General features: G+C 38.9%; 1 protein-coding gene across 1 annotated transcript in view; it reads left to right on the plus strand.

The window, feature by feature from the left end:
• The window catches only part of SASS6 (SAS-6 centriolar assembly protein), a 30465-nt gene that overhangs the window by 7361 nt on the left and 4799 nt on the right, over positions 1–18305 (plus strand). The window contains exons 4-15 of the mRNA XM_073356937.2: positions 310–414; positions 1047–1218; positions 3510–3587; positions 4746–4865; positions 4986–5177; positions 5455–5649; positions 8911–9000; positions 9094–9273; positions 10395–10476; positions 12792–12925; positions 14750–14875; positions 17405–17499. Of these exons, the coding sequence (XP_073213038.1) occupies positions 310–414; positions 1047–1218; positions 3510–3587; positions 4746–4865; positions 4986–5177; positions 5455–5649; positions 8911–9000; positions 9094–9273; positions 10395–10476; positions 12792–12925; positions 14750–14875; positions 17405–17499 (1569 nt within the window). The remainder of the gene's footprint in view (positions 1–309; positions 415–1046; positions 1219–3509; positions 3588–4745; positions 4866–4985; positions 5178–5454; positions 5650–8910; positions 9001–9093; positions 9274–10394; positions 10477–12791; positions 12926–14749; positions 14876–17404; positions 17500–18305) is intronic.

Below are 18305 nucleotides of genomic sequence, written 5' to 3' on the forward strand. Positions count from 1 at the left end.
CATCTATCCAAGTATTTGTTAACCCTATACAATATAGTGTTCTCAAAGAAGATTATAATTTGAAAGATACATATTTGTTCCCACATAATTTTGTTTAGTGAAAGATAATTTGCAAAACATTCAAAATAAAAATACCACACCTCTTGTGATTAGCTACTTGACAGTGTTTCTTTTGTACTCTGGATTAAAAATTGAAATGATAGGTGTTAAACTTTTAATGAATTAATTAGTAAAATATTTATTTACTTAGTGCAAATGAAAATATTTGATAGGAATGTAACTTGTACTTTCCCCTCTTTCTTTATATAGTTTAAAATGCCAGCAGGGTCTTCTGGTAGATTTCTCTGCTTTTCCACAAAGATTTATAGATCTACTTCAGCAGTGCATTCAGGAACAAAACAAAGATACCCCAAGGTAAATAACATTTTGGTACCACGTTACCAACTTTTAAAAAACATTTCTTAAACAAAACACACAATAGGCCAAGCACTCCAAGAAGCAATATAAGACCAAGGAAAGTCAATGGGATTTAGGCTTCAAGTGCCTAAATCACTTTTGAAAATGAGAATTTTCACTTTAGTGCCTTTGAAAATGTTACCCCTTATGCAACGTGTTTTATTTTTACAAAGTTCTTTTAAAGTGCATGCATCTTTAGAGGTTTTTTATTTGCAATTTCAAATGTAACATGAGTTTTATAACTTTTATAAAATCTCAGAAAAAGCGAAGATTACAAATCCACTGGCTTTTTTATTATGCATACAGGAATCTTTTTGGTCCGAGCATTATATGATATGTATGTGAAGATACTGTTTTTCTATCGGATTCCCTTTTATATTAACATAACATTAATTTGATAAAGATTTTGGCCCTGATCCTGCAACTGTATCCAAGCAGGTGGGGCTTCTGGAACTATACAGATCCAGTTGTGTGATAAGTGCCTTAATGATTATTATTTTGTAAAGTGAAAAAAAGCCTGGAACTTACAGATAGTTTGTAAACAGAGATATTATGTATTAAATGTGGTTCTGTTTTGTTTGTTTTTTAAGGTTTTTGCTGCAATTAGTTTCTTCAGCATCTGTGTTAGATCACGCACCTGCTTTTTTAAATGTAGTGGAGACAAACCCATTTAAACATTTGACACATCTCTCACTAAAATTCCTGCCAGGAAATGATGCAGATATAAAGAAGTTTTTAGCAATCTGTTTGAAATGTATTAAGGTAAGATGATAGATTTGTAATATTCGTAATTAGGTCCTGATCCTCCAAACACTTAACATTGTGGCTTTTATTTTAATTTTTTTGTTAATTTTAGTTCATGTTGTGGCTTTGCACATAGTTATATAGGTACATATTGTAATTAAATCAATACACTCTCTCTCTGAGGCGCGTGTATATTTAAAATAGAGCTATCAAATGATAAAAAGATCACAATTAATTGCGAGATTTAAAAAATGTCACGATTAATCACACTATTAATACAATACCAATTTAAATTTATTATGAATACTTTTGGATGTTTTTCTACATTTTCTAATATATTATTTTCAATTGCAACACAATACAAAGTGTACCGTGCTTACTTTATATTATTTTTGATTACAAATATTTGCACTGTAAAAAAGAGTGCAATCTACAAGTCAAAGCATGAAGGGGCATACGAATGTTTAGCATATCTGGCACATAAATACCTTGCAATGCCAGCTACAATAGTGCCATGCGAATGCCTGTTTTTACTTTCAGGTGACATTGTAAACAAGAAGCAGGCGGCATTATCTCCCGTAAATGAAAACAAACTTGTTTGGCTGAATAAGAAGTAGGACTGAGTTTTACATTTGTTTTGTTTTTGAGTGCAGTTATGAAAAAACAAAAATGATAGAGCTAGCACTACTGTACTTGTATGAGGTGAATTGAAAAATACTGTTTCTTTTGTTCAGTGTATTTGAAAATGCAGAAAAACATCCAAAAATATTTATAATAAATTTAAATTGGTATTTGTTATTGTTTAACAGTGCGATTAAAACTTTAGTTAATCACTACTATTTTTAAATATAGTTAATTTGTTTTGTGTTAATCTCTTGAGTTAACTGCAATTAATAATGGCCCTAATTTTAAAACAAAATCTGATAATCTGAATTGGCAGAAATTAGACACTTTGGATATTTGATGAATGTGGTAATGCAATTGTTGAGTTAAGTGAGCCTCTCAGTATTGGCTGCTTCATGGCTTTGTGCTGACCCGCTATACAAATGCAAGAGTGAAATACTTGAAAGTTAAGGATTTTGATCCTGCTGTTGGATCTACACGCGCATACCCATGCGTAAGTACAGAGCCTTCTTTAATTCAGTGGGGTTTCATTTGCCATTTATAGATTGGAAAATGACGTTAATGTGCTTGGTAGCATATCAGGTTTAAATAATGTTATGAAATGAACAGTGATCTCAGAGTTTGAAAAATCTTCAGCCTACAGTCCAGATCTCACTAATTTCTTCACATGTAATTTTTGTCTCCTTTTTATTTTAGTGCAATGTAAATGTAAACTGCCTCTGTAACATAAACTGTTTTTAAAAGAAAAGGTTCACAAAGATTATCCCCATAACATCTAGGTCAGGGTCTAAGTTCAGTCTAAGCTGTGTGGCTGTGCAGCAGGCTATCAAGGGCCATGCAGGCACACAGCAGGGAGAGGTGACTGTTTCCCGGCCCCAGCCTTGGAGCTGCCGTGGGCAGGGAGAGGGCTGTGGGGAGTCCTCTTTCCCCGCTGCAGCCCAGGAAAGCCTGTACCCCAAAACCCTCATCCCCCAACCCCACCCCAGAGCCTGCATTCCCAACCCTGAGCCCCTACCCACACCCAAACTCCCTTCCAGAGCCTGCACCCCCTCCTGCATCCCAAATCCCTCATCCCCACCCCCACCCCAGAGCCCGCACCCCCAGCCAGAGCCCTTACCCCCGTACCTCAACCTCTGTCCCCGCCCTAAGCCCCCTCCCACACTCTGAACCCCTGGCCCCGGCCACATATCCCCTCCATAGTGGTGCACATATCAAAATTAATTCTGCACATAGAGCTGGGGGCAGTACTGCCTTTAGAGCTGGGCACCTGGCTGGCAGCCGGAGCCCCTGCATGCATGGGGGGCGGGCAGCTTTCGATCCTCCCGTAATAACCTTGCGACTCCCAGTTGAGAACCCCTCATCTAGGTATTAATGCAACTACTTTTCAAACAATAGTTTAAAGTGTGAAGATCCTATTTTCTTGGGGAAATTTTGGGGAAAACTTGATTCAGAATTGTCTGCATTTGTACTGAATTACTTTTTTACAATTGAAAAAAGGTTTTTATTTTAGGATTCATGAAAATATACAACTTAGTATTTAGGCTGTCTTGGTAAGACTTTGTTACTGGCATAATGGACATGTATTTTTGGACTTTACATGTAGAAATAATGGAATATAGATGCTAAATAATGTTTCTAAATTGGAAAATAAGATTGTATAGATTTAAAATGTCAATTATATGTAGGAAGAAAAGTCATTATTGGAACAAAAGTTTAAAAAAACTGAAGATGACCTTACCAGACAGCTGAGCTACACACAGCAGGTAATTGACTTATGCCTTCCTGCCTTTGGTATAATATGTGTTCAGTCTTCTGAATTTTCTGTATAGCGTACCACATGTAAAGATATATTACTAATTGTAGAATTTCAGTAGGGTCCAGTTTATAGAACACTTCGTAAAATATTATCTTTTCTTGTTTCGTATCTAATCTTATATCTCTGCATTTATTTTGAATTTTTTGGCCTGTGGAGTATTTACTGCTGGTGACCCATAGATGTCTGGCTGGTTACATGGTGTTGAGAAACAACCAATTTTGGCAGGGCAGAAGGAGGTGAAGTGAAGTTCAAAAGTAGCCAGTGTGATGAACAGTTCTGAAGAAAGGTCAAAACATCATACTAAAGACAACTAAAAACACTTTACTTTTCCCTGCAAGCACTTGCTGTGGTTGCCATAGGAATATTATGTGCTCAGAAATATGAGAATAAGTAGTTCACAAGACTGTCTCTACATTGAAATGTCACACAATGAAGATATTTTGGAACTCTTTACTTTGTGTTCTGTATGAAGCAAAGAAAAAAATTATTAAAATTGTGGCTATTTATGTTCTAAAATTCTATTTAAGATAGATGGTGGGCCCTGTTGCGGTTTCACTTCTTTTTTAGAGGATGACGGCTGTGGGTCATACGGTAAAAATACAGACTGAACTTTGGTCACTAAAGAGAGAGAGAGAGCCTTAATGTTCCTTTTTTCCCCTTCTGTGGACTTATCAGACAGTTGACATTTTAAAAACACATTAACTTTTTATAGAATTGGAACTGCTGTACACTTCTGTTGTTGCAAATTTAAAAGAAAAATGCTACCAAGTAGTATATTTTTCATACTGAAAAGTTGGTATTTACAGCGCTGTGGCGTGGCTGAGTGTGTTCACTCTTTCTTCCACTTGATAGGAGAGAGTACCATGCTGTGGTTAGGGCATAAGGTTGGGAATTATGATTCTTTTACCAGCTCTGTCATTGTTTGATGACCCTCTGTTTCCCATCTGTAAAGCTGAGATGTATGTCACTGGGTGGTGTGAGGATTCAGTTAGTTCTGTAAAGCACTATGAGATCCTTGGATGAAAATCACAATATAGTGCAAAGTATTGTTCAGTATAATATGATACATTTTTCAAGATTCTTTATGCTGTCTCAACAAACACAGAGCTTGTCAGAAAAGAGCCGGGAATTAGATAAGCTGAGAAGTGAATGGACGTCACATACAACAACGCTAACAAATAAGCACACTCAGGAATTGACAAATGAGAAGGAGAAAGCTCTCCAGGTATGAGAACTGAAGGAAAAACAAACCAAAAATATAGGTACACATTTAGTAGTTTCTTAGTTTAAGGTTAGTTTCACTGAAGCACTTCTTCCTTTGTTTTCCAACTTTTTTTCATTACAGGTGCAGACTCAGTACCAACAACAACATGAACAACAGAAAAAGGAACTGGAAAGCTTGCATCAGAAAAGTATCCAACAGCTACAGAATCGATTGTCAGAACTAGAGATTGCCAACAAGGACCTAACAGAAAGGAGATACAAAGGAGACTCCACAATTAGAGAACTTAAAGCAAAACTCTCTGGGATAGATGATGTATGGAATGTTCATTTTTATTTTCAAATCTATATTTGTATAGGGATAACACAATCAATACACTCACACGATATACAGTGCAATCTGTGAAAATACAGCAAATGTTCAGGTTGTGGGAATCCATACTTTAGGTTCTGAAGTATTTATTTTTATTACCTATTTCTATTGTCTTATTGATATCCTTGGTAAGAGTTAGATATGGTTATTCAAACTTAAGGTATTGCAGTGTTTTTGTTTTGTTTTGTTGTTTTGAAAATATTTTTTCCAAACATTCTAGGAGTGCCAGAGAGCAAAGCAAGAAGTGCTGTCGTTGCGTCGGGAGAATGCTACTCTGGATGCTGAATGCCATGAAAAAGAGAAACACATTAATCAGCTACAAACACGAGTTGCTGTTTTGGAACAAGAGATCAAAGATAAGGACCAGCTAATTATTAGGACAAAAGAAGTATTAGATGCAACACAAGAACAAAAGGTTCTGTTAGTTTCTAAATATATTGTTTCTAAAGTAGTGTAGAACCATGCTTAATTGCTGTCACAACTGGGCAATTGTGGATTATCCGATTTTGTGAACTGGCAAATAGATGATCAACCATGATTTAAAGAATTTAAGGTTACAGCATTGCAAAATACAATTACAGTTACAATTATAGTACGTTGTAGTCCAACAGTAAATATACACTACTTTTACAAAATATATTCATCTCTTACTATTAGATTTTGCTGACATATGAGACTGAATTTTTCTGTTTAAAAACTGGATTAGTGATGTGAAAATTAGTGAGGTGGTTCTTCTAGTAGCGTCCCTATGGGTGCTCCACTTCAACTGTGCATGTGCCCCATTGCATCTTCTATCAGAAATTTTAGGTAGCAGTTCCCGTTTGGCCCTTACATGCATTCTACTCTGACTCATGCTCTGTACCATGTCTGTATAGAGCTGCATGGGCAGACTGCCTTCAGTTTTTTCTCAGCTGCCTTGGGCTAAGATGGAGCCTCAGAAGTATCATAGAATATCAGGGTGAAGTGTCTGAATTGAGCTTATTTCAAGTAGGTTTTCTTTTTCCAAATAGTTTTACATAGCTAACTAGTTGTAGTGATAGTAGATGATGATGGTAGTAGTAATAATATTTATTTATTTATTTATTTATTTATTTATTTATTTATTATTGACGTCCTTTCAGGGTTTTGTTCCCTGCAGGGAACTTTAGGTTGCTGAGAGGGTGTGCCCAGCTCTTCAGGTTTTACAGATTGACTTTCATGCCGGCAGGCTATCCTGGTGAGCGATGGGCACTCCCAGTGCATCCATTACCTTGAGAAGTCACACGTCCCCCAGAAGTGTAATTTTTGCCTGGCATGAAAATCAAGAGCCAGAAAGAACCTGGAGATTAAATTGCACTGCCTCATGATGGAGAGCTGTCTGTCTAGTTTCTGAAACAGGCTAGGAGACCTCCTTCATACATTGGTCTCCAAGCAAGTTGAGCTCTTCAACCACTTTGGCGTAACACTCCCTTAGAGCTTCTAAGAGGGGAAAACTCAAGAATCCTCTCAAAAAGACTCTAGGAAAAGGAGCTCGGGTTCCCCAGATAGGGAATCTACTTCAAAGAAGCACTGGTCGCCGATTGAGACAACTACTTTTGCGCCTGTTGGTTCCTGACTCGGTACCCACAAGACTGCAGGTTCCTCAGGTACTGTGACCACCACTAAAACCAAAGAATCTAAAGGTTCCAGCACATCATTGGTACTATCAGGAGATTGAGCTGACAAGGAGAAGACTGTCTCTTCTAAGTTAGTACTCAAAGAATCAGCCAGGTTCTTGGAACCTTCCATTTCAGTACTGCAGAAGACCAGACTATCATCTAATGGTCGTTCCTTGGAGTGCATAAAGCCTACAGTGTCATTTGCTCCATCTACCAGAATCACCTCTGCTCAGGCTGCAGCCTCAGTACTGACTGCCATGTCGATACTGCAGGAGGTTAAATTTTCACAGCACCTCACAGTGACAGAGATGCCTGACTCCCCTTTGTTTGGTACTGAGGACCTCTGAGTCTCCAGACATTCACCCAGTACCGACAGTCACCACCTTTTTCTACTGGTGCTGTTTGAAGTCATCAACCTGCAATGGTGAAGGAATCATAACTACTTTATCTGGGGATGAAGAGATGTTGTTAGTAGGGTGACCTTGTTCTCTGCTTTCACCTTCTGCTCCTCAAAAGTCTCTCCTTGTGGTTCAGGGCTTCAAGAGAGGATGGGAAGGATTGTTTAGCCTTATCATGGCAATGAGTGATGCTAGGGGTCCTAGAGAATTTTTGGCAATATGTCACCAATTGATCCCAGTACAGCAATTGAGTGGGCCCATGGGGTATAGGTGGGGGCATCCATGAGTGCTCATGCTATTGGCATGGAGTTTGAGGGTGTCTCTCAAATATGTTCCATTTCCCTAGCAGTCTCCAGAAAAATACTCCTCTGATAGTGAGGAGGGGAAACCTGAACCAGAATTTGGTTGGTAGTCACCTGAAGTGGAGGACCCATAGGGACACTATTTAAAGAAGGAGTGGTTACTCACCCTGTTCAGTAACTAGTTCTTTGAGATGCCCTCCTATGGGTGCTTCAGTACTCCACGTCCTTGCCCTCTGCTTCAGATTTCTCTGCTGTGGATCTTTGTGGTAGAGAAGGAATTGAGGGTGGGTCACCTGCACAGATCTATTTAGCCATGTTGCAGAGTACTAGGCATAGTAGAGTGCATGCATGGGTCAAACAGGCACTGCTAGCTAAAATCTCCAATTTGAAGGTGCATGCCCACCTGAAGTGGAGCGTCCTTAGCAGGGATTCCAAACTCAAATCACCACGAGGGCCCCATGAGGACTAGTACATTGGCCCGAGGGCCGCATCACTGAAACCATTTCATACAATGATACAAAAATATAGTCAAAAATGAAAAAAATGAAGAGTACTGTAGTATGCTAATAAAAGTCAATGTATTAACTTTTTTTAAACGGTAATGCGAAGAGGGGTTTTAATAAAATTTAAATACCTGTAACTATTCCCTATGTGGTCAGTAACAATGATGATCTACACTAACAGTCTGTCAACATAGATGTAATGGCAGGAACTTTTTTAAAGTAACTATTCATACAAAATACGTTGCCACTTTTTTAACAAACATTCTTCCCAACTACTCACAGCAAAGAATCATACATGCTGAACTTCATACCTCAGACTGCTCATCTAGTCCATGAGGCCCTGCCTCTTCCCACCCATTCCCAGCCCCCATTCCAACCCCTTCCCCAAAGTCTCTGCCCCCTTCCCCAAATCCCCGCCTCTTCTCCATCTCCTCCCCTGAGCGCCCGCGTCCCTGCTGCTCCCCCTCCCTCCTGGAAAGTCCTAAGTGCTGCCAAACAGCTGTTTCGTTGGCAGGAAGCGCTGGGAGGTAGGTGGAGAAGCGGGGATGCGGTGCGCTCAGGGGAGAGCGGGGGGTGAGGGGGAGCTTGGCTGCTGGTGGAGTCGGCGCCTATGGCGGGTTGCAGGAAATAACTCTGCGGGCCATGTGTTTGAGACCCCTGGTCCATAGGGACCATCTCGAACAACTACAGTGACTGCACAGGGGGAGTAAACCCTCTCCCGTCTAATGCAAATTTTAACGAGCTTGATCTAAATCAGATTTAAGTATTGTGCTTTTTTTTTTTTTTTTAAAGAAGCACAAAACCTTGCTAATGGAAAACCTTTTGATTTTTTTAAGGTGATACTGGAAGAAAATACAGAGAAGAAACAAGTTCATGTAGGAAAACTTGAAGCAACAATAAAGTCATTATCGGCTGAACTTCTTAAGGTTTGTTTAAACATGAAATTGTCCTAATCATGGGATTTCTTCATTTAATTTTATGCATTGTTGTTTAATTTAGAAATGATTCTTGTTTAATAGGCTAATGAAATTATCAAGAAGTTACAAGGAGATTTGAAAACGCTAATGAGTAAATTGAAATTGAAAAATACAGTAACAATTCAGCAAGAAAAACTCTTGGCTGAAAAAGAAGAGAAACTACAGAAAGAGCAAAGGGAACTTCAGGAGACTGGACAATCTCTTCGAGTAAAAGAGCAAGAGGTAACTTAATGCATTATCTTAAGCTGTAACCATTTATGTATGTGCTTTAAATTAAGCATGCGTTTAAGTGTTTGCAGGATTAGCCTTGAATTGCTGTCTGTAAAACTGAATGACTTTACCCACTTATGAAATGGTTTATTGAAACAGAATTCTGGCAAATGTTAGTGTAGTGTATGTTTCTGGTTGATAAAAACATAGAGGGAATAGAGAGCCCAGTTGAAGCAAAACTCTCAAATTTTAGTAACAGCACTAAATTTGACAAATTGGGAAGTCCAAGAAAAATAGCTAAAATAATTATAAACTTAATTGTTTGGATCAATATGCTTTTTACCTAAAGAGACATTCAAATTAAAAAATAATTTTTTTTTTTTAAAGAGGGAGATTTTCTTGTATTACTTAGATAAAATATGAAAGATTTAAAAAAAAAAAAAGTTTCGCCCACTGTTTTTAGGCTCTATGCTTTATTTGCATTTGGTATTTTATTCAGTTCCAAGAATGAAAACATACTGGTCAGTTCAGTTTCTGGTTCTGTTGCATGTTTAAAACACTTCATGAATGTGGTTTGGAACTGCAAACTTCATACCTGGACAGAACTTCCAGCAAAGACAGCAGGAGTTCAGGGCCATCTCAGATTTCAGTTACTATTAGGGTTAGCAAACCTTTTAACAAAAGCTAACTCCTACAATGAAAACTCTTTACCTTGTTACCTCTTTAAATACAAATAGAGAGAGGATACTGTATTTGAATAGGGCTAGAATTTACAGAGTACAAAACGTTCAGTGAATGCAACGGAGTGTACAGAGCTATGAATCAACATACTTCTGAAGGGCAGAAACAGGCAAAAGCTGAGAGAGAGATTTTTCAAAGGCATAAACAGTTGCCCAGGGCCAACTGACACTTTTTTGCCTTGAAATCAATGCCAAGAAAATAAGGATCTTTTCATTGTGTAATCACACCCCTTTTGTACTACGATTAATTGTGAATCTAAATCAAAGCAACACTGAAAGATAAGATCAACTGTACTTCCAAATCCTTGATATTTATTTCCACTGTTTTCTTCAGTTTTTAATCATTGATATTTCTTGATTATGCTTGACGTAATTAGTATGGAAATATTTCAGGTATGCAAGTTGCAAGAACAGTTAGAAACTACAGTACAAAAACTGGAAGAAAGCAAGCAACTGCTAAAAACCAATGAAAATGGTAGGTTTACTGGATTCCTTCTTCAGGTCTCTCTCTCCTTGTTTTTGTTACACGTAGGGGAATTCTTCACCACTGCACATGCACAGAATTTGATCCCCTCAGATTTCTTTGCTTCCTCGCAGAAAAATGACTGATGGGGAAGCCACAAGAGTGGTCATGTGACCCCCTCCCCAGCACTGTTTTGGGTGCCCAGGGCAGCCAGCAGAGGGGTGAATCACTGTGGGGCAGGGGGCAGGACTGGAGAAGACCCTGCGCCAGTCTCAGCTGCTAGTCCCAGCTGGGCTGGGGAGGACAGGACTTCCTCTTCCTCCTAATCAACACAAATGCTTAGGGGTCTAGAACACATGACTTATGAGGAGAGGCTGAGGGAGCTGGGATTGTTTCGTCTGCAGAAGAGAAGAATGAGGGGGGATTTGATAGCTGCTTTCAACTACCTGAAAGGGGGTTCCAAAGAGGATGGCTCTAGACTGTTCTCAATGGTAGCAGATGACAGAACGAGGAGTAATGGTCTCAAGTTGCAGTGGGGGAGGTTTAGATTGGATATTAGGAAAAACTTTTTCACTATGAGGGTGGTGAAACACTGGAATGCGTTACCTAGGGAGGTGGTAGAATCTCCTTCCTTAGAGGTTTTTAAGGTCAGGCTTGACAAAGCCCTGGCTGGGATGATTTAACTGGGAATTGGTCCTGCTTCAAGCAGGGGGTTGGACTAGATGACCTTCTGGGGTCCCTTCCAACCCTGATATTCTATGATTCTTCACAGTATCTGGGGCCATGTCAGACCCACCCCCAGATTTCTCCCCTGGCTGCAGGAAGCTCTACAAACTCCCTCCCACTTTCCCTCCATGCTTCCTGCACCCATTGCTCCTCAGCTGCAGGGGGAGGGAATCACTGTACACTGATCACTGTTCATCACCCCAATGAACCACCTGCACCTGGATCCTCCTGTAGAGTCCCATGACCGTTGTACCCAGAACCCCCTAACAAGCCCCTTTGCATCCAGATCCCCCTTCCCACTCGGATCCCTCACTGAGCCGCCTGCACCCAGATTGCCCCTCACACAACTCTCTCAACCCACACCTGGATTCCCCCCCACTAAGCCCCTCCAAACTTGGATCCTGCTTTGCTGAGCCTGTCTGCCCCACACCTGGTGTACCTGGCAGAGAGTGGCAGGGCCCTGGGGTTTTTCTGGGGAAGGCCCTGTCCTTGTGCTGTGTCAGGGTTGGGTGCAGCCTCATCACTGAGTCCGTGTCCTTGGTGGGAGCTGCACAGTGATCTCCCACCTCTTTCCAGCCAGTGGCCTGTGCTTGCCAATGCCATGCTGGAGTCTCCACATTTATTTGACAAATAAAATTTGCAGAATTTTAAAATATTGTATGCAGAATTTTTAATTTTTGGCACAGAATGCCCTCGGGAGTAAAATTTTGTATTAAAAACATTTTATTTCATTGTGAAGCTAGAAAGATTGCTCATTTCTCTCATGGAATACTTGTGATGTCCTGCTGTTCCCCTCCGCTCCCGCCACCCCACAGCCCACAAGGATCAAACAATTTAGTAACCGTTCAGTTCAGGTTTCCAGTGTATTATAGTAGCCCTAATTTGTTTGGTGTGGTTCTTCACATAAAACAGAATTTCCCTTACAACTTTCTAAGTGTTACATTTTAGAATTTGAGAAAGTGTACATGCGATTCTAAATTTAAGCTACATGACCACGAGTTAAAACAAGAATTGCACAGATAAGTTACAAATTGATGCTTTGAAAATATAGGCTCCAGTTGTGCATCCTACTAATACACATGCTTAACTTTAAGCAGGTAAAGAATTTCATTGAAGTCCGTGGGAAAGCTTACATGCTTAAAGTTATGTATGTTTGTAGATCTCTTACTCTTTATGGGGCATAATCCAAAGCATATTGAACTCAATGAACTTAAATCCAGCTACGGGGTCTCTAATTATTACATGCTTACCTCCCTATAGTTGTGGGTTCTAATTAATACTCTATTGCTGTTCTATGAAAAATTAAGTAATGGGTTATAATAATGGACATTTAAAAGATGACTATGCTCTTTAAGGAACCTGATTTTTTTTTTTTAAGCCATTTTTAGCAGTAGATGGTTGAAGGGAAAAGTTAATCAGGCCTGTTACGTTTGAGAGATAGGACTTTGCGGGGGCGGAGGGGGCGAATATGACACTAATATAACATGAAATAGAATCATTCACATGATTTCTTGACGTAGTTTGTTAGATTTACAGTACTAATAAAAGGGGTGGAAAACAAAATGCTTGAAAATTAGAGTTTTACTCCTTTTTCTATATAGTAATCACATGGTTAAATAAGCAACTGAATGAAATTCAGATGGCAAGAAAGCAAGAGATATTGGGAACGTCTACCATTCCACTTATACATTCAAGCAATGGCACTATTAAAACTGGCACTTCACCTCACAATATGGTAAGCTATCCAAATTTATAAAACTTTGTACTTTCTGTACATCTTTAGAATAAAGATACATGCCAAGTGAAGTGCTTACCGTACCTAGGAGAAATGCTTTGGTATTTGAATTTTTCTCATCATGTTGTGCACTGTTAATGGATGCAACAAAGTTACTAGTATCATAAATAAGAACTTCCTAAATTCTCATTGTCTTGAATAAGCGATATAAAATGTTAAAATGCACAAATTTGTACAATGCGTTTGGGCTAGTGAAATAGCATATGCTAAAATGTGCATGCATCTACACGTCTAATATTCTTAAGATCCTTCTCTAAAATGAGTCAAGAATGTCCTTCTCAAACAGTCCATTACACCGCACTTACACCAAACACCAGAAATTGTATGTGAATAGAAAGATAGGCTATATAACACATGCTAGACATGCCACCAAGCAAAGGTCATAAAGTATTCTGGGTTGCTCTTTATATAACTAACTGTTATTTACCTGGTGGAAGGGGATGTACAGGTATTTTTCCTCTGCCTGGAGGACCTAGAGCTTCTGCTAATCTGGTAAAACATTATTTATATATATATAAACTACATGCAGAATGTCCCTTTCACTTTTGAATTTAATATGAAATTAGAATTTAAAAATCTGCCAACACACAGAAAAACGATTACATCACTAATAGAAATTGCATAAGAAAAAGTGTGGGTGTCTTGCTCTTAGACATCTTCATACTTCTAGAAATGGTTACTAACAAATGTTCCAGATAGTCATTAATTTTTACATGAACATAACTTTTTAACTTAGGGCTAGTGAGGTATTTTAAAGAGCACAAGGGAAATGAGGAGTAAAAAATTCTTATAAAATGTTCTTGTTTAAAGAGACCAAATTAAAGTAGGCCTGCTGGCTCTTAAGATGTGTGGTACAATGCTTTCAAGGAGTTCTCAAATCTATCAGTCAGTGTTTATTTGGTTGGTTGTTTTTTTTTGATTCAACATATCTAGCACATGCCCATTTTACCTCGGCTAGCAGGTTTTACTTCTCTATTGTTCTGTTCCCCTTCCAGTAACTAAGGCCTGTAGATCTGCAGCCATTTAATCTTAAAAACAAAACAAACACAACAAAAAACCCAACTTGTTTGCATTGCTACATTTTCTCTTTGATGCACAGTCTTGTGTGACTTACATACACTTGTAATAAGAGTATAGTCAAGAGTATATTAGTCAAATCTTGTGGTTTGTTGTTAGAGGGGAAAAGTGCTAGTAAAATAATGCTTACCTTGTCTAGTATCCATTCACTTTCTGCAAGTATTCCTTTTAAGAATGTAAACCAATTTCTTCCCTGTACTTTAGTCACTATAATGTATAAACATTAATTTGTGGTAATATTTTGTGACTACAAAGGTCAGTTTTAAATTTTTACATCTGGGCTCAGTGAAATGAAATGCTCATTGAAGCCTGCCAGGCATGATTACCCAGTAAGAATACTAATGCCTAGCTCTTATATAGCGCTTTTCATCAGTGGTTCTCTACATTCTTTACAAAGGAGGTCTGTCTCCTTATCCTCATTTTACAGTTGGGGAAACTTAGATACTAAGAGGTGAAATGCCCTTCCTAAGGACACCCAGCAGACCAGTGGCAGAGCTAGGAAGAAAACCCAAGTCTCCTGAGTCCCAGTTTAGTGATCTTGAATGTCTGGTTTCTACTTTAAGTGAACCACTATTAAAAAGAAAACTAGAGATGCTGGAACTAGAGATGCATACATAGATTTTGATTTTCTACTGTTGCACTGCTGTTTCCTCCTCTTTCTACATTTTTTATTTTTCTCTCTTACAGCTTGACAACAGACTCCGTTTTACTAGCTCAGGAATCAGTTACCCCATCTCTCCAGTATGTGCTTTCCAAAACTTTCCAGAAACAGCACCTGTGAAAAGTGCCAACCAGCAGGTTTCAGGACCAAAGGCAGGCATTTATTTTTACTTCTGTGCTCAAGACAAACATTTCTAATCATATATTTCTGAACAGTTTGACTTAATTGGCTATTTCCAAAAATTATTAACACAGTATGCTATGTGATATGGTTTTTATGTTAAGTGACAGCAAGAATTTGGCTATAAACACTAAATTATTTTAGTGGTAATAATATTTGGCATTTTCAACAGTTTACAAACCCTAATTTTCATGACTCTCCTGTAAGGTATTTTCCACCTTGTCATGAATTCTCCTTTGAACAAAAGCTACACAGCAAATTAGTTGTAGTGTTAAACCTAGAACATGAGAATTCCTGGCAGTTACCTCTGGTTTTCAGTCTAATATACCATACTGTCTCCCAAATGTAACTTTCCTAATTTCTATTTGATTATAGTAAACGTCCTACTGTAAACTAGTGAGAAAGAAGTTCTCAAAGTCAGCAAGGTTCCCTTTTCAGTTGTCTGTATATCTTCGTGTTCTTTATTCCTTACAGAAGTAGTCTGTAGTACACTAAACACTTCATATATTCTATACAATTTGGGATTGAAATTACTATAGCTCAGTGCCATAGCATCACTATTTCAGAGTATCCCGATGGCATGGGTGTGGCCTTGCAGGCATCCCACTCTTTGATTCCTCTTCTCAGGGCTCCTCAAGTATACTTCTCCAACACTGTCTTAGCTAATAACTAAGGCTAAGATTTTGTCATTGCTATTTTTAGTAAAAGTCACAGACAGGTCATGGGCAATAAAGAAAAATTTACGGACGCCCATGACCTGTCCCTGACTTCTACTAAAAATTTCCATGACAAAATGGGAAGCAGTTGTGGGGGGCTGGCTGGGAGCTCCAGGGACCCCCATCACCTGTGGGGACTTGGAGTTGCGGGGGTCCCCCTGCCACCTCCAGGGTGGTGGGACTCTGCAGTTCCCAGCCACCGCAGGCTGAAGTCATGGAGGTCTTTGGTCTGTGACAAAACTGTAGCTTTACTAATGACACCCATGTCATGGAGTAATATATTAATAGGGGCACCTCGAATCACAAACTAAAGTTCAATACCGTAACTCAAAAGGGTTGGGCTTTGCCGCCGCCTTACACTCCAGGCTCTACTGTCCTTCAGCCTAGAGGGCTCTCAGATTTAACTGTGGAGTCCCTTCCTAGAGTTCAAAGGCTCCAACCAAGCAATAATGCAAACAATGTCTACCCACCTTGGGCTTAATAAAAGTCCTATGTCCCTCCTGGATTCGATCTCTGCTCCCTGCCCTTGTACATGAGAGTGGCCAAAGAGGTGTTTCCTTGAGTGTTTCCAGCATCTCCTTCTGCTATCCAGGCCTCCTGGCTTCTGGCCTGTCTTCCTATTCCCAGAGAGGACCTGCAAAACTTTCTGCTCTCTGCAGCCTCTTCCTGCTGCTCTTTATGGATAGGCTTGGAAAGATGAGATTTTCATCAGTAAATGTCAATTTCACCATACACGCACAAAGCCACCCAAAAATATATTTCCATCAATAATAATCAAAATTTACAGATCAGCAAAGTAAGAAAAATGCTGCTTGAGATGTTTGTTGGATTCAAGGATATTTACTTTGTATATCTGTGTGTGGTTATAAAGCTTTAATGTGTTGAGTCTCAGCATGTGTTGTCATTAAATAATTGTCTGATTCCCCCATACTTTGAAAATTTAAATGTATTACATTGAAAAAAAAAAAAAAGCTTTAAATGAACAATTGTTATCCAATGACCTTTTTTAAAAAATGAATTCTGCTGAGTCTCTTTTTGGGAGAACACCTTTCTCCTGCTCAGCTGGATCAGTTTAATGAACAGGGCTAGCTTGGCCCCATGCTCTTAAAGTGGCAGACTGCCCTATTACACTCCGCAAAAGACTTACCTTACTAAAAACAATCAAACCTGATGTTTCAGAAAAAAACACCGAATACTAAAGACACCAAAACTTTAAACAAAGGCTTTCTTGGCAAATATCCGCTTTACTTTGGCATAACTGACTTCAATCAGATATCAGTCAGCACTATATTAGTGGGCTGTAAGCTGCTGCTCTACCCTAAATCTTAAATTTAACATAACTTAAATAATTGAGAAGCAGGAACTATTTCCTGTTTATATTGGATAACAAACCATGTTGCTATGTATCAGTAATTCACCCTGTGCTATCCTATTTATACACAGCAGATTTGTCAACTGAATTGCTTCTTTGGTTTATATCTATACTATTTTATTTCAGAGTAACAGCCGTGTTAGTCTGTATTCGCAAACAGACTAACTGTAGCTCACGAAAGCTCATGCTCACGAAAGCTCATGCTCAAATAAATTGGTTAGTCTCTAAGGTGCCACAAGTCCTCCTTTTCTTTTTACTATTTTATTTGTTAAGCATTTGCTAAACATGGTGTGGAACCTTATTGCCCTGAAGTGCTCAGTCTGACAAAAGTCCTCAGTCTATACATTTTCTTGGTGCATAATCATATCTGGATCCAAACTGTTGAATGTGTGAAACCTTTGATCTTTTGGCAGGTTCAGTTTAACGTGCAGCTTTCAAAAACTAATAGAAGTTCAGACATTCAGCCAGGATTTCCTATTGCAACTGGTCATTCAACAAATAAAGAAAAGTGAGTATCATAATGATTGTGCCCATAGATATTATTTTGAGGTCCAATTCTCAGAGAACTCAGCCCAGCCTTTCTAAAATTGTTGGACATTTTTTTTTTCAAAAGTTTTTTTTTAATACCCAAGTTTGTGAATACACATTGTATTGTTATGTTCCAGTGAGCATGCACAGACTTACACTCACAAAATAAACCTGTAATTTTAGAGGCTACTTTTGAAAATGTGGTCCTCTGTCCAAGTGTCTTTGGAAGTAGTTTTTTTTGTTTTATGAATAATTCTGAAGAAGCCATATTTCATTTCTAGTGAAATATTAAATTGTCTTGTTTGCAGATTTACCTATCTCCCTCCCCACCACCACCACCACCCCCCAAAAAAAGTCCGTGTCAGTTCCTTTTTAAAGTAGTCTAATTTTTTCATTATTCAGCTCTCTTGGGATACGCTACAGAAACCAAACTTTGTCAGATAGCACTAATGACTTTAAACATGGCTGTACCTGACCCTGTATTGTGACAATTCTGTTCTTTAGTGGAGGTCCACAATAGCGGTGATATTGGTATGTGGGAGCATCAGCTTTATGGGGGCCAGCTACTCTGGAAATGGATGTCATAGTGACCTGAAAAGTAGAGTGAGGACAATGAATGTTCATTTGTTGAAATGCTGACTGCCCTAGCAAGTCTGGCTAGTGATGGCATTCAGAGCCTATTGCTTAAAGTGATGTGACTAGTAATTCCATTTGCAGATGAAGTCTGGTTTCTTTATTCCAGTGTACCAGGGTGGTGCTGGAGTGTACAAATAGTGGGTGGTTTTA

This window comes from Lepidochelys kempii, chromosome 8, assembly GCF_965140285.1.
Source record: "Lepidochelys kempii isolate rLepKem1 chromosome 8, rLepKem1.hap1, whole genome shotgun sequence".
In the NCBI taxonomy this organism is placed as follows: domain Eukaryota; kingdom Metazoa; phylum Chordata; order Testudines; family Cheloniidae; genus Lepidochelys; species Lepidochelys kempii.